Source organism: Aythya fuligula, chromosome 7 (assembly GCF_009819795.1).
Source record: "Aythya fuligula isolate bAytFul2 chromosome 7, bAytFul2.pri, whole genome shotgun sequence".
NCBI classification, from domain to species: Eukaryota; Metazoa; Chordata; class Aves; order Anseriformes; family Anatidae; genus Aythya; species Aythya fuligula.
The window spans coordinates 18230836-18247266 of NC_045565.1; the positions used below are offsets into that span (position 1 = coordinate 18230836).

Genomic DNA, 16431 nt, shown 5'->3' on the forward strand with positions numbered 1-16431 from the left:
TGCAATTATTTCCTAAGGTACCACTTAGCTGCTACTGTGGCTGGAAAGGTCAACTGCTGATTACAAGTTACTGTTCATGAACAGGTCTTTTGGGGACTATTCCATGCTCTGCCCTGTGTGCAACAGAGCAAATAATTCCGAGTCCCCAGCCTTGAACATGTTGTCTGCCCTCTAGAACCAAACTGTAAGTGTAAGCAGGGATCAGGCACTCCCCTTGGGCAGAGGAACGTGACAGAGCAATGGCAACCTGACTGGGCTGGTGACTGGGAGAGGCCTCTCTCATGCAACACAGAAGAAAGCTCTAGAAATTAACTGAAGTCTCACTCTGCCTAAGGGGGAAAGCTTCCAACAACACTTTGGCATCCCTTTCTCACTAGCATTAATCATGTTTTACAGCTGGAGCATAGTCTTCTGTGACCAAATGCCAATAGGAAGGGCAGAGACAACTGAACCTCCCAACTTTCTGTCAGGACATTTGCAGAGGACGTCTCCCAGTCAACTGAGAGTCACGACAATTGGAAAAGACAGCAAGGAAGCTCAAGCTGAAAAGTCGGGTTAAATTTGTTTGCTTGGGCCAGCAAAAACAGCCATCCAGCCAAGACACATACCATTGACTTTCAAATACTGTTAGATACTACTGTTCAACATGCATCATTCCTTGTCTATCTCACATTGAGTGCATGACCCACACCCATCTGAAGAGTGAGCACTTTTTTTTTTTTTTTTTTTTTTTTTTACACTTATAACTTCCTCCCCTCTTTCCACAACCTCAGCTGCAGTTGAATCAGGCTGCTAATATCAACCTTCAAAGTTTTACAATCAATTCCCCATGCTTCCCATCAGCTGTACTTGTGTCCCCCAGGTCCACAGGCTGGAATGCAAGGGAACAGATACAAGAGAACAGCCATCAGCCTCTCTTCCCATATTTTTCCTAGACAGGTGCTTGACCATACAGATCATTATCATATAAAAGCTGAGGCAAGAGGACATTCACTTTACACAGGTAAAGAACATATGTAAGGGCTAGTAAGTTGGATATATTGCATCAGTTTGTTGTGAAATTCAGGGGTGTTTTTTTTTGTTGTTGTTGTTGGTTGTGTGGGTTTTTTTTGGCTCGCATGTTATGTTCTCTGATCCCCAGGTACTATTTCAACGTCACTAAGCAATTGCATGCCTTGGTGTCTGCAGTCATCACTTCTTACGTGTTGTGGTAAAAGGAATATGTACTTCCTCAAGAAAAGGAAGTGGTCTCACCTTCCACATTTTTGCTGTAACTCTTCAGCTGGTGGGAGAAAAAGGGAATCAGACTACTGTACAGAGTCTAAAATCAGCTGTGAAACAGAAAGGAAATTCACTTCAGTAATACCCTTTTCTGAAACTCACATGAAAGACAGAAATAACTGCATTTCTTGAAGTGCTGAAGCTTCATTTTTCTACACAGTACATTGTGCATATTCCTGAAAGATTTTCAAAACATACAGCATTAGAAATTAAGCTAAGAAGTAAAAGCTAGATTTTCTTGTTCAGTTTTGTTTTATTAGCATATGAAGCTTTCTTATTTATTGAAAAAACACACTGCAGGCTTACAACACCACTACAATGAATAATTTCTTTGAAAAATATATGAAATAAAAAATGACTTTCTCAGGTGAAATAGATAATGATTACTTGGACAAATCCAAGGATTCCTCTTACAAACTGTCACTTAAACCTTCTCCATATTTTGTATACATGTAGCCTTTTTTTCCCCACAAAACAAAAGGAACTATCCACAAAACCCAGCTGCCTCAGCAACAAAACAGAAATTGAGCATAAGCACTGTTAAGTCTTTACTTGTTACTGTGCTAAGCAAAATATTTGTCCATATGTATCAATGACAGTAAACTCTGCTGGCAGAGGCTGAAACAAACCTTGCTAGTTTTATGTAGAAAATACATACGTCCATACAGGTAAAAAGTTTTCATCTCCTATGTATCAGGTTTTATAATTTCACTTGAACTCAGTAAGGAAGTGATAAAAAACCCCTCAGCTATGTTATCAAAATGTCCTGCTTCTACCTTCATCTTGATGGAAGCATTCAAAGTTGTAGTGAAAATATTTAACATTTGCCTTTTAATCGGATTAAAAAATGATATATAAACTTTGAAGTTTATGATATTATGTAACCAGTGTCATCTATTAAAAATAGGATGGATTTTTAAAACATGACTTGCTTATTGCTCCTGATACTATTTTCATTGAGTAAGACGAGTGACATGAGGAATATGAAGACACTCATCTTCATTCAGTTTTTACTGTTACTGTTCAATTCTCACATGTAACGTGGTGGTGCTCAGCTTGAAAGCAACAATTTCTGTGATTTCATTGTTTTGACTGGAAAATGGAAAACTAACAGAAACATGTTTCTAAACAGTACAAAAATCCTGGAAAAATAAGCTTGTAATAAATTTGACCTAAGGAGCTGCCAACTCGCTTTTCAGTAAGGTCAGTCATAATTGTTTTGAAACCCAAAATAGACTATGGATCAGCTCCGATGGAGAGGGTATGTTATATTACCCATTTCTAAAAGGTCACTGTGAGAAAGAAGCATATGTAACAGGAAAGCATACATTAGCTTTACACTCCTCTGAGCTCTCCTGGGTATCTGCTCAAACAGCAACACTGTTGGGAATGCGGTCTGGGGAAAGGTAATAGTAAGGGAGCTTTTTGCTCTTGTTGCGCTCGGTGATGGTGCTGACAATCTCATCCAGATTCTTGCGGAATTTTGCCATGGCCTCTTTCACCGGCTTCTCCACAAAGTGTTCATCTGGGTACATGCCTAGAAACAGCTAATTGGAAAACACCAAGAAATCATGCTTTGAGATTTAAAACAAAACAAAAAAGCAAAATACTGTTCTGTCTTAATGTTACCTCACCCAGTAGAACACACACCCCGAGCTTCAGGAACGCTACTGTTAGGTACAATCACTATTAACCTAGCCTACAGTAGCACTGACAGTGAAAGGTGCTGTCCTGTTCTCCCTCCCACCCTGGTTGCTGCTTCTCATCCTTGCATGTCTCCGTCTACAATGCTGGTACAGGTGATTATTTGGAACCATCTCCACCTGCAAGGAACTGATCCACTCAAAAAATCAGCACTTTTATTTTTTTTTTAAGGTTAGTGGTCAGCCAGACCAGATTCCCAAGCCAGATCCCTGCAGAGCCACTCAAACATTTGTGCTGCTAAAGGAAGGAGCAGCATGGGAGGGGAATGAGCAGCCAGGGATGAGAAAAGAGGACGACTGCTTCTTTGAGTGACAGTGAAAGTTACTTCTGACTTAAAACTGTCCTTTGAAGTTCAGTCGTACAGTTGCTTTGGTCAGTTTGGATTCTAAGGGTGAGCTGATAGGTAACTATTTCCCATAAGACTACCCATACTACTGGACTCGATGACCTTGAGGTCTCTTCCAACCTAGAAAATTCTGTGATTCTGTGTGATTCTCAGCTGAGATCTGCTTTATCCTTAGAAACTTCAAATCAAGCACCCTCTCGCCTGTATCTTCCATTTAAGGACTTCAAAACAAGACATCCAGATACAGCCCTTGGGTGAGACAACCTACCATCATTTTACATGAGGGAAATGTCTATAGACCACGCCTACAAAGCTTCCTATAGTGTTGTTTTTTTTTTGCAGTCCACACCAGCCAGACATAAGCCACAGCTCTACTGCACATGGCACTGGGGCAGATTTTCCAAATGGACAGGACACAAAGGGACAAAGAGTGCCACAGCTTCTCTACCAGCTCTACTGGGGCAAGGACTGAAGAAAACTGTTGTGCCCCAGCAACTCTCTTCCTCCCACACCAGCATCCTTACTCGGTAACCCCATGCCCAAGTTCAGAAACTTTCATCTTGGCTGAAACACAGCTTCAGAATAAAAACGACTTCTTGCTCAGAGCTGGCTTGTATCTGTCAGAACAAGGGCAAACCCACACATCTCCTCATGCTGAATTCAAACACAGAGCCAGGAGCAGCATTACAGTCTCATGCAGACACAGGGTCTTGCCATGGTCCCTGGGGTCTCACCTACATCCACCAGGAGAAGGGAAGTTGACTTACTTCATTGTCCTGGAATTGGCTCAAGGCCCAGACAGCTCCAAGATGCCAACAAGAACGTCCCCTGTCTGGCAGGCTCTCCACTATCTGCTCGATGGTGACTGTTCCCTTTTGTGTCGGAGGAGGGCAGCGCATTGTTGGTGGGGCGTTGGGAATCCAGGAACACCAGTCATACTGCACAAGGCAAGAAAGCACATTGAAAAGCTACAGTGGCTGGTTGCCATTTAGGAACATTACACAGAAAATTTTAAGTCTTAGCCCTGGAGATTTTGTTTCTGTAATACGAGCCCCTCAAGAAAGAGAAGATACTCAGTATTGTGGTAAAACAAGCCTGCAGTTTTTATTGTGTTTTGAGGAGATTTTTTTTTTTCCTCCAGTCATAATGCATCATTCTTAGATCCCCAGATTTGCTGATAATCTTTGTTACTGGGGTTGTGACTCCAGTACCACATCTCTGAGCTTACATGCGCACTTCGTGCTGGGGCACTGTCAAACCAGGGCTCTGGTTTCCCGACAGGCACCCACTCAGAGTGAGACATGGCCACAAGCCAGCATTTCCTTGCCAGGCTACTGGGGAAAGGTGGTTGGAGAAGCAGCTGATGGTGAATATGGCATATGGATATGCTGAGCACCAGACTGGGAACTCAGTCTCACTCCTGGGCTGCTCCAATGTTGTGGAATGGTGGTGCTTCATTTTATTTTGCCTGAGATATGACCCTGAGTTTTGCTGCCATCTGAGATGCTGCAGTTACCTTCACCCCTTCTTTTCCAAGTAGTTTTTCATTATTTTCATACATATTCCCTGCCATGCCTGATGCTAAGTCCCATTTCAGCTGGGTGCCATGCTTACACTGTTCTCAGTCTGTTTCCACACTGCACAGCCATCTCCTCAGACCTCTCTCCCTGCCATTTTTTCCTATGGCTGAAGACCCTTTTGCTGACAAGCTGAATAACCTCTGCATGCCAAACTCCCCCTCTCAGTCTCTGAAGAGAGGATCGCATGTAACAGTGGATTTGAAGCAAACAGTTGCAGAGATCCCCAGTCACTGTTGTGGCACAAGAACAGCGTGGGTTCATTTAACACCTGGCTCTAGACCTGCTCCAGGGGCTTCTGAGCTGTAGGGGAGGACAGGAGGGTCAGCATTGGAGAGTGATGTGGGGTATGTTTGGGAAAAAGGGTCTTCTTGCTTATCTGTGAAGTTATCTGTGCCTGAAGCCAGAATATGTACCAAAGAAAGCTCTGTGCAAAAGAGATTGACAAAGAGATTTGCTTCTGGCTGTGAAGTCTGTTTTCCAAAATGCTTTGATGCTAGGAGAAACAGCATTTGAAAAGCAGACTGCCACTATAATTTCAGGGTGGATATGTGTCAGTGAAGGGATAACACAGACTATCAGCATATGACACGTTAAACATCACAGAGAAATTGCCAGTTGGATCACAAACATGAGAAATGAGCAGCAATGCCCTATCCGTGCACTGGGAATATTAAGCATGTAGCTGCTTTTAAAAACCTGACCATAAACTATCAAAAAAAGCCAAGATCCTCAGGGATATAAGGATATACTGCTTACAACAGCTACTCATGGTAGTCACCCATGCACACCCTCATGGAAAACGCAAAGCAAAGCCACTTAGTTTAACTCTTTGCATTTTGTTGCATCTTGAGCCACAGACTACCAGCACACATCCAGGCAGTTCAGGTGATGTCTGGAAGGTATGGGGCTGTGATAGCGAGATTATGCACCTCAACCCTTCAGCATTTCTGAAATGGGTCTTAGCAACCTGTTTAAATGCTTTAAAAACAAACAAACAAACAACAACAAAAAACCTGGTCCCCATAATAAAATTTAAATATAAAATAATATAGAAATTATAGCCCCCAAACTTGAGCTTTGGTACCTACTTAAGACTCAGAATGTCTTTCTCAAAATAATTACAAAAGCCTCCAAAACAATTGTTTCCACAACCTTCACAGGGATATGCAGATGGCCCTGCAGTTATTTTGGCCAGAAAGAACTATGTAAAGCTGTTTATCTACTAACAATAACTTCTCATACCTTGCCCCAGTAGATGCATCTCCCAGACCAGAAGGAAGAACAGTCTTCCCAGAAATTCCTACCTGTCCAAAATTCACAGCTGCATGCTGGGCTGATGTGGTGAATATTATCACTGTGAGATATTCTGCTAGCTTCTCTCGTGTCTTGATCATCTTAGGAAACCCTGAATGACAGAGAAGAAGTAACTGAAGTAACCCAGCCGTGAAACAATCCAGTTACACAGTAGCAATCAGCAAGTCAAAGAAATGAGTTAGAGGACCACGCAACTGTCACTGAAAAGCAGGGCATTCTCTTTCTGACTCTGCTATGGTTCTGCCATGCGTTCTATCAGGAGTTATTCAACATGTCTGCATCCTGGCTGTGCAGCCATAAAAACAGAGTGATCCTACCTTACCCCATTCAGGTTTTTGAGGCATCACTACTCCTTGTAAGTATGGGGCACTCCTTAACAGAAAGGCAAAGCGCAATTTTACCTTTAGAATATATGGTATTCCCTGTTCTCTCACCCTACCTACCCTGCAGCAAGGAACCCAGAGAGTCCACAGGGCAGGGGCCTCAGGTGCTCCCTTTTTCTTCCATCTGCAATGCAAGCAGGGAAAGTTCATGCCAAGGAGCAACTCTGTGTGTGCTTGTGTTTGTAAAGGTCCGAGGCTCAGCTACCAAGCGTTCTGTAAGAACGAGTGCAGGGAGAGCTTATTTGCTGAAAAGGGAAGTGAGGAAATGAGAACTTCTGAAACAGAAACAGCAGAATGAGGAACAGAAATAATTGCATCAAGCTGTCTTTGAGAGAAGAATAATGAAACAGCTATACAAAAAGGAAGAAAGGAATAGTCGGGTACAAGGGAAATATTTTGTCATCAAAGCACACCCAAGCCTGCGTCTCTCCTATCCTCATTACATCATGGTCCTGTGTTCCTCCCCCTGTCGCTGTCCCAGCCCAGCATGACCACAGGCCCCAGGATACCTAGAGAGCTGACAGCATCCTGGGGTGAGCTGCCTCTGCCCAGCCTGCCTGTGCCTGCTGCTGCCACATCTCCACCATGAACCAGATGCAGATGTGAACTCAACCTGACAGGGGCAAGAGGACATGATAACTCTGGCCAGCCACCAAACCCAAAGAGGAGAGGATATACCATTGCTTCTTGCACCCTCCTATCCTCAGCACACTGTGCTTTTCTTTCAAAGGGGCTCAGCATGCTCCCAGTCAGAGCAGTGCTCCCTGGGCACAAGTGGAGACTGGAAAGGGAGTCTAGGGTGCAACAGCACCCCCCATTTATGCCTGTTCTCTTCTTTACAAACCCAGACAGGTCATCCTGCTCTCTCTGACCCAACCCTTCGGGTGGCAGCAGTGCAGACAGGTGATGTTGCAGGCCTGGAAATTTTCCTACCTATAGTGGCAGTCCTGCTGCCAGTGGTGCTTGTACTGCCCCACTCCAGCTGTAGCCCTGGACATACTTGCTACTTGTCCCCTGTCCAGATGCTAAGGTCAAGCATAAAGTTCCCACTTGCGGGCTATTTTTAAACCCTAAGAGACAGCTGGAGAAATTAAAATGATAATAACTAGGTATCATTCAATCCTGTGCTTGTCCAGGCATGTAGGCTCCAGGAGGTTGTTAAAATGAGTGGGAACATCACAGTTTTGCCTGGAGTTCTCACATATAAACGTATGTGCATGTAATGCCAAAGCAATATGACACAGATCACCAGCCAAAAGGTGTTTCCAGATTTAAGTCAGTCAGGACAGTACAAAGAATCCCCACCCACATGCATTAGCTCCTGAAAATCCTCTTGGACAAAATATGTGGGTGGAAGAAAATAACATGTTTAGGAAAAGGCTGGAGAGTATTAACTTATGTGGAAGAACAGGGCCATATTAGAGGTGAGAGCTCCTACAGTCAAGTAATGGTTTGCAAGAAATGAGAGGCAGCAAGAGGAGACAGCAAAAGAAAACACCTCTAACGAATTATGAGAATTATTGCCTTCTCTTGCAGGGAAAAGAATAGCTTGACCACAACTAGTAAGCTAAACAAATGCGAAGTGCAGCATGACAGTTCTGGGGAGGTTCTTACTTGTTATTTGATGCAAGCTTTGTAGGGCAGGATTCAAGGGGTATCACTGCTCCTCGGGATTTCTATCACAATCTGTCGGTGGTGCCAACAACACATAACGACAGCCCCTCCCCTGACAAGCTTACAGCCTCAACAGAGAAGATCAAAGGTCCAATCCCCCATGTAAAGAGAGATTACATGTGTTGCCCAAGCTTATGGTGAGAATCTGTGGAAGAGGAATGAGTAGTTTCCTGAGGGAGGGAAGGAGGACCTGATCCAGGGTCTCGCCCATAAAACTGCAAGTCTTTGGGCCAAAGGAGAGGCTCTCCAACAGTTCAAGATGTGCTGTGCAAACAGCCTTGCTGTCACTAGTGACCTGACAAGCTGTAGACCTGGCCAGGTACATTACCTGCAGCCTTCACGCCCCTCATCCCGTACATATAAATGTCCTTGACGAAGGCCTGGAGTTCCACATCCTCACACACCACCTCGTCGGTCTCATAGTAGATGTGAATCACATCCTCTGCAAAACTGCGGATAGAGGAACAAATGAACAAGACGAAACGAAAAGCGGAAAGAAAGCCTGCCACTCCCGAAGGCCTTCTGCTGAGCTTGCAGAGAGGATGGACACTGCATGAAGAAGGGAGGGAAGAGCAGGACTCAACATGCTCCCAAAAGCAGTGGGAGTGCAGTCATTTCTAATTGCAGCATCACTCCTGCTCCACCAAAAAGGCTCTAGATCACACTCTGTACCCTGACCAGTTCCAGTGCTTCTCTGTGCTCCTTACTCTCTTACTTGAGCTTTGCTCCTGCCCAAACCTCTTCCTCATGTCCATATCCTTCACTTAGCACAGACTTCTGTGCATCCTACTTGTATATGTGGCTCTTGCACTGCAAGCAAGGGTTCCCAAGCTGTGATAGGGGCACTGTCCCCTCTATGGGGGACACTCCAAAGCTGCTCCTGAATATCGTTCAGACAGCCTATCTCCTCCTACCACATGTACTTTTCACAAAACTCAGGTGGTACGCTCTAAAGTGGAGGTGGCCCAGGATATTACTGCTAGGGACAAAACAGGGGCTAGAGCTTCTTCCCATGCCCACAGCAGACACCTCCTTGCTGTTCAGTCCCTCTTGTCATAATCCCTCCTTCTATACAGCCTGCCCACGCTAACTCACCTCTGGGAGAAAAGCTCTGAAAACACTAAGATAACAGAAACGGTTCTGGAAGCAGTGAAAACATAAAAGCCCGATTTCCTGCAGATGTGCATCTCATGATTACATGCGCTGTGCTGAGAAATTCTGTTAGCTCTGCAGGTACCTATAATCTCTTTCTAAATATTTTGACAACAACTCATAGGGTGAAACATTTGACTGCAGAAGCTCACTGATGAGATTAAGAACTGTTATCCAATCCAGACTTCTCTTCTAATAAGCTATCAATTTATAGCTATTTGGAGACCTTCACAAATCTGTATGTGGTTTCTGTTAGCCAACCAAATCAAAAATTGTTGTGGAGGCAGACAGACAACTGCACAAACAGAAAGGATTTTAGTAATTTTTGCTTCCATTGGAAACCAAATAAAAAGAAAAATCCTGCAACATACAGAGATAAAGCTGCCCTGCCTGACCTCTGCCTCCATCACCTGGCACCTGTGCCAAATGCATACAGAAGGTAATCCTTGTCTTATGCAGCAGCAACACTTTAGCCCCCCTTCCATGCAAACACAAATTAGGATATGAAGTGTAGATAAGGTCTTTGGGAAGGAATATTTTTTGCCAAGATCTGCAGTTAGATCAGAAAATAAAAAAAGCTGACTATCAGAGGTTTAAAAATTTGCTGTGTGACCCTCAGTGTTTCTAGAGGGACACACTTAGCAGTTTTCTTAAGGCTAAACCACCTACCTCCTATGAAGCAATGGTGGAGACAGAAGTTATTTCATCAAAAGAGTGGAGACTGACACCCCTTCAGAGTGTCTTCACACACCCTAAAGGGCACTGCTCACACAGATTTGTGGTGACCAGATGCATTACTGTTGATTCAGGGGTCTGGACATCATGTGCTCTAAAGAGCACATCATTTATAAACCAAATACTTATAAAGAATCTCTCAATCACATCTGAGGCAGAGTAATACCTTTCTCCAGCTAAATTAACACATACAAGCAATCAAACTAAATTGAGTTAAGCACTGTCTGGTATTTGAAAAGGCATCATATCTCAGTTAGCACTAGAAAACACAGGAAAGAGAAGAGTGGCAGGAACAAACACACACAGGCAGGGAAACTCCATCAAGAAAACAACCACAGAAAAGTTATAATTTCCTTTTCTCTCAAATGGGCACTTAACAATTGCAGGAAATATCGCAAGATAACACTTTGCCAAGACACAGAAAAAGCATATGAGGCAAAGATATAACCACTCTACTTCATGTACACAAATGATCTGATTTTTACTGAACATGCTTTTCAAAGGCCACAGGATCAGAAACAGCTGTATACTTAGCAAGCAACATACATGGTGCAAAACTACATTGCTTGTTAAATGAAATGCCATTGGAGAATAACTTTTTTTTTTTTTAAAAAAGTAGTCCATTCTGATTTAGGATTTCAGTTCCAAAAAGGAGCTATGTTTGCATGGCAGCCTTGCAGGACCTCTCCAGATTCAGAATTGTTGCCCTTCCTGGCAAAACCTGGGTCTTGCAATTTTAAGGCATTTTAAGAAAGTTGTTCAAATTGGTTAATGGATAGTTTACTGGATTTCAAAACACAACTCTCTCACGCAAGCCACACTTACACTTCTGCTTCCAGAAGAACCCTGATAAGCTCATGTGGGTAGCTCAGACAGACCACTGGGTTTTCTCCTGGCTCATGCATAGCTAAAAAAAAAAAACTAGTTAAATTCCCTTTGCAAGGCAAAGCTCCAACTCACTAAACCCTGTTAAATCCTATAGAATTCCTATTTCAGGGCTTCTGAAATACAGAATGCAAGAAAACAGGGCTGAAAAGAGCAGGAATAAGAAGTCTTTCAAGAGTGTGTGTTTCATTATATATTTTTTCTTCGGATGAGATGCAAGCTACAGATATGGCTGTCAGACTCCAGCCCAGTACAAGCTCAAAACTAGGCAGAAGACAAACAGTACTTTGCAGGTAAGGGACTGTTTGTCAGTTGCTCAGCTGTCCCTCACAAAAGTAAACCTGAGAGAAGCAGAAAACACTGAATAGGAAACCCAGCAGGAGCTGTGAACTCGTAAGTGTTTTTCGAGATGGGTTCACAACACCCCATGTGATGTCATTTATTCCCTGCCTTGGGCAGGATCATCTTTACCTATACCACTCCTCCAAGTTCTTTATTTAAAATGGTATTGGAAGCCTCCACATTTGAGGACCTCACAGGCTCTTCAGATGAGCTCTTCCAGTGCTCCTCTCTATCAAACAGTTATTTGTCCGAAGTCTAGCAAACATCATCTTTGTTGTAATTTTAGCCTTTAATTTCTTTTCCACTACAGACAAAGGGAAAAATTCTTTCTAGAAACATTTAACAACTTCTGAATAGCCCTCCCTCAATCTTCTCTCCTCTAGACGTAAACAATGCTAACTCTGAATTTCTCATTTTTCCCCTCCGGACTCTGTACCATCAGCCCCAAACTTTCCAAAACCACACTGTTCACTTTGTGGTTTGGGTCTTGTTGCTGCCACGCCACTGCTACTGTTTGACATACTGCTGGTTTTGCCTCTCCACTTCCTCAGGGGACGGATGTCTGTCTGTGAGGGAAGGCACACTGTGTTCACAGGTCCTCCCAGCTCTGCTATGGCAGGATTGAGTCCACACACTCTTTTCCAACCTCACACAGTTCCTGATGACCTAATCCAGTGCAGAGTGGTGGTACCAGCATGTCACTCAAGAACAGAACAGGGAGGAATGTTGACAGCCTTTGGCCTGTGAGGTTGTATGTGAGCAGTGGCGATGTGGGCACTGATGTGTTAACGATTCTGGGGGGACGCATGAAAGGACAAACTGGTGTTTCCTAGCAAAGGTCTATACCTGAGGAAGCAAAATCTGAAGGGAAGAACCACCACAGACAAGTTACAATTCACATGTACAGCAGACACATCAGATGCTGGGCATTACACATCTATTCCAAAGAAAACATTCAAACCAAATGCACCAGAGAGGAGTGCAAGGCAGCAGCTAGTATAACCTACTGATCCCCTGTTGCACCTTTACTGCCCAGTGCAGGCATTACCAAGACATGCCGGTGCCATGCTCACAAGGCTGTGATGAAGAGCAAAGTGTGCAGTGAGAAAACAGAGTTGTCCCTGTGGGACAGTGACTTTACTGGCTCTTTCCAGAACCACAGTCTCTTACCTCTTTATAGCCTCCCAGACTTTAATGCCATCATCCCGATAATAGTAGTAGGGGATATCCTCTTTGCTGTCCATCCCTTTAGCTTTGATCTCATCAGGGAAGCAGAGTGAGCTGTAAGTCAGATCCTTCATTGCTTTCTGAACCATTTGAACATGTCCTCCTCCACCTGTAGCATTTGCCTGCAGGAAGAATGGCAAGACATGAACATAGATAATATTTTCTTCATGTTGAGGTTGGCTTTCCAAACCCCCAGGAGATGGCAGTCAACATTGGTGAATCTGTTTTTACCAGCAGAAAAGCACATTTCCACACACAAAAAGCACCAAACTGCAGAGGTCCAGGATTGGACATTCAGATTTCACACAGTTCTGAACTGGTGACTTTGAGGTGAAAGATACCATCTTTAGCACAACAGGAAATGAATTCACCACCTCTGTGTCTCAAATGATGCTGGTTATGTTTCCCTTTTAGTAGAAAGGTCAAGAAACAATGTGGTATGCGATGGGTAAGGAGTTAAAACACATTGGGAACCATGAAGAATAATGAAAATATGCAAAGGGCATTACTTACCTTGTCAAAAAGGCCACATTCACAAATAAGCTGTTCTCGGGCTTTGGTATTGATGGCTATTGTGAACCGCATGTGTGGCACCAAGAGCTGTAAAATGGGATGAACAATGAAAGAAAGCAAATTCTCTGACTGAACTTAACAGCAACCATGTATAGAGTTTGATGTCCTGGATGACAGGAGCTAGCTGTATGCTGCCTTGCAAGGCAGCTAGTTGAACCATCTCAACCAGGATTTAACTTTTGGTTTGTTAAAGATAATGTGAAAACCTCCCCGACCTCCACATATCCCTCATGCAAGAACCAACCTTGAAGAGGGGATGCACAGCAGGCAGCTGCCGGAACATAGCTATGCTGAACACCTCTGAGACTAAATGTGTCCGTAACAGATGGGTCACTGTCTGGTGGATGTGGAAATCCGACGAGCGAACCCAAATTTTGGCCAGCAGCCAGTCATATGTGGCATCTGAGGGAAGGAATATGGGATTTTCTGGCCCAGGCTTTTGACCAAGCTGAAAGACATGAAAAGAATACAAAACCTCAGTCATTCACATTTAAGATGAGACAATAAGAAATGTGCTCCTTTAAAGACCCTGACAGCAACCCCACCTGGATTGCAATGGGTACAATTTTATTCTCCAGATTCTTGTACAGCAAACAGATGGGTGCAGCCAAGTACTGTATTGTGCATGGGTCTGTTTTATTGGCGTCCACACCATCCAGTAGTTCATAGTCCACAATGAAAATGTTTCCTTGCTGGAAAACAAAAAAAAAAAGCCTGATGTGTTTTAACAGATGTGGGCAAGAGGAAAGAACACAGCAGAGTGTTCCTGGTGGGAAGGACAGAAAAAGGGCAGGGCAGCAGCTGGAAGGCAGATGACAAAGAAAAAGGAAAAAGACAGCACACAGGGAAGATAAGAAAGAAAAGCAGAAAGGCACATGCAGCAAGGCTCAGAACAAAAGTTGGGAAGTCTTGGCCAGAGACTGGCTTATGCCCTGCAGTTACGAGTGGCTGCAGGCCCACCCTTGCTCATGGTGGCCCAAGGGTGATGTTTGCCACTGGCAAAGCAAGCACCTTTACACAGACTACCTGACCTGTATCTGCTGAGCCTGACAACAAGCCTTTCAGCAAGGAGTGGCTATGTATTTGGCATTCACGCGGGGACACTAAGGTGCAAACAAGTTTCGTGCTGCTTCATCCCCCATACTTACTGTACAGGCAAAAGGAAGGCACCATCCCTGCCAACCCTTCTTCAGAAGATCAGTTCAGCTCTGCAGGTGACAGAGGTTAAGATTATTCTAGGGAAGGGTAGGACGTTTTGTCCTTCTGAAGCTCCCTAACCTTTTAGCCTTTTAGACAAAGCCCCTGAAAAGGGCTCTTCACCTCCTGGTGACACCTCTGCAATCTGGCCTGCAGACGAAGAGAGGAGATGTAGCTGAAAGCAGCTAAAACAGGATTGGGATGTTAGAGAACATGAGAAGGAGCAGATAGAGTCCAACTTCACTTGGAGCCTCACCTTTACTTCCTCCTCCAGGGTCAGGTTCCTCTCCAGACTGCATTCTACCATATCCATAGTCACTGGCAACTTCTTGGGTATCTCTGTGCATCTCCGGATCAGCACAGGATTGCAGCCATTCAGGAACTGGTAGCCAAACATAAAATCTTCCTTCCAGTGCTGCATCACATATTCTAAAGGAAAATGAGTCTGCAGCTTCAGTATCAGTGCATTTTGAATTTCTGCCTTCCTCTCCACCTTTTGTTATACTCCACTGCAACTTTGACTAAAGAAAGTTGCAAGAAAGGAATTCCCAAAGTAGATTTTTTTTTAAAATCACTTAAACAGACAACGCAATCTTTGCTTTTCTCTTTGAGAAGAACAGAATTGATAATAACTTGTTTCTCCATACACAGCAGCTATGAAGAGTAAAATATTCCATTCCAAGGAAAAATACTCTCTCCATCTGCAGACCACCTTCTCGGGTCTTCCACAGCATTTTTAAACCTCACTCTTCAAATTCTCAGGGTACAGACAAATAAGCCTCAAAATAACGGCACTGGCAGGGGAAGGGAAATATTCAACATGGGAAAGGAAAGAACAGCAGCAAATGGAGCAGTTCACTTGCCTGGAGCTGGGTGAGGGCTTCCTGGGGGGAAGGGTTTTGGCTGTGGGCTTCTCATTGGCTGTTTTAATGTGTGTTTTGTGTTTTGTTTTTTTCCCCGTTTATTTTTCAATTGTTAATATAAACCTAGATTAACAACTCTTCTGAATAAAATGGTAGCTTTAGGTACTCCATCTTCTTACTATTACATAATGCAGTATTACTACATGTTTCCAAACTTGCAGTTCTCAGTCTCCTAGTATTATATTGCCACTTCAGCCTACAACTTCAAAGCCAGAAAAAACATGATTAACATAAAAAATTCCATCAGTATCTTCAAGGGAAAAACAAAAGACTTAACCAAGTAACATTTCCCACTATGGCCTATTATCAAAAAAAAATAATAATAATAATTCCAAAAAAAATTTCAGAAAAAAAAAATCAGAAAACTTTTTTCTGAACTCAATTTGTTTTTCCAGGAAAGGTGAAAGGATGAAAAAGAGAGGTCTGGAGGAATGCAGTGATGATTAAAATTTTTTTTTTTTTTTTTTTTCTAACAGAGGAAGAAAAGTTGAGTTTACTTAAAGTTTATATTTACATCATCTCTGTCAACTGCACAGTGGGTTTGGAGCTGTATCTGAAGTCTATAGGGAGTAAAAAATGACTCATCTCCTTGGACAGAAACTGCATGACTAAAAAACGTCTTGAACCTGTTTCTGGCTGTGTATGGCTTGCAAATAATGAGATTTGGTTACCTTAATATAATTGAGACTGATTCTTAAAAATTTAAAACTGGCAGAATTGGAGTATTCCTCAGGGACATGGAAATATTATCAATTAAATTAAATATAAATTATATCTAAGCCTTGTGTTAGAAGTACTTTAGAAAGCAATCTTATTAAACGTAACAAATTCCTGTAATTAGCTTTTAATAGCTCTGGACTCCTTGTGTGCTTTATTTTATACCTGAAACTGTAGAAATTCCTCCTATTTTTCTTAACTGGTCCTTAGCCAGCCTGAAGAGAGGAAATACTTCAGAGGAGGAGGGAAAAGTATATTCTTTTGCAGAGTCAGAACAGGCCACTTACATGCACTTGAGGAGCCACACAGGAACTACTGAATAGTATCTGTTTACCTATTATATCCAGTAACACAGTAAAATAAAACCAAGTGATATAACCGCCAGCCATAGTATCAGG

The 16431-nt window shown here is 43.1% G+C and overlaps 1 protein-coding gene across 1 annotated transcript in view; it reads right to left on the minus strand.

Annotated features, from left to right (window-relative positions):
- Positions 1 to 1537: 1537 nt before the first annotated feature.
- The window catches only part of ALOX5 (arachidonate 5-lipoxygenase), a 30041-nt gene continuing 15147 nt past the window's right edge, over positions 1538 to 16431 (minus strand). Inside the window, exons 6-14 of the mRNA XM_032191724.1 lie at positions 14650 to 14822; positions 13742 to 13888; positions 13441 to 13644; positions 13137 to 13223; positions 12567 to 12745; positions 8611 to 8732; positions 6216 to 6316; positions 4099 to 4269; positions 1538 to 2828 (exon numbers count right to left, since the gene is read on the minus strand). Coding sequence (XP_032047615.1) covers positions 2649 to 2828; positions 4099 to 4269; positions 6216 to 6316; positions 8611 to 8732; positions 12567 to 12745; positions 13137 to 13223; positions 13441 to 13644; positions 13742 to 13888; positions 14650 to 14822 — 1364 coding nt within the window. The 3' untranslated portion in view covers positions 1538 to 2648. The remainder of the gene's footprint in view (positions 2829 to 4098; positions 4270 to 6215; positions 6317 to 8610; positions 8733 to 12566; positions 12746 to 13136; positions 13224 to 13440; positions 13645 to 13741; positions 13889 to 14649; positions 14823 to 16431) is intronic.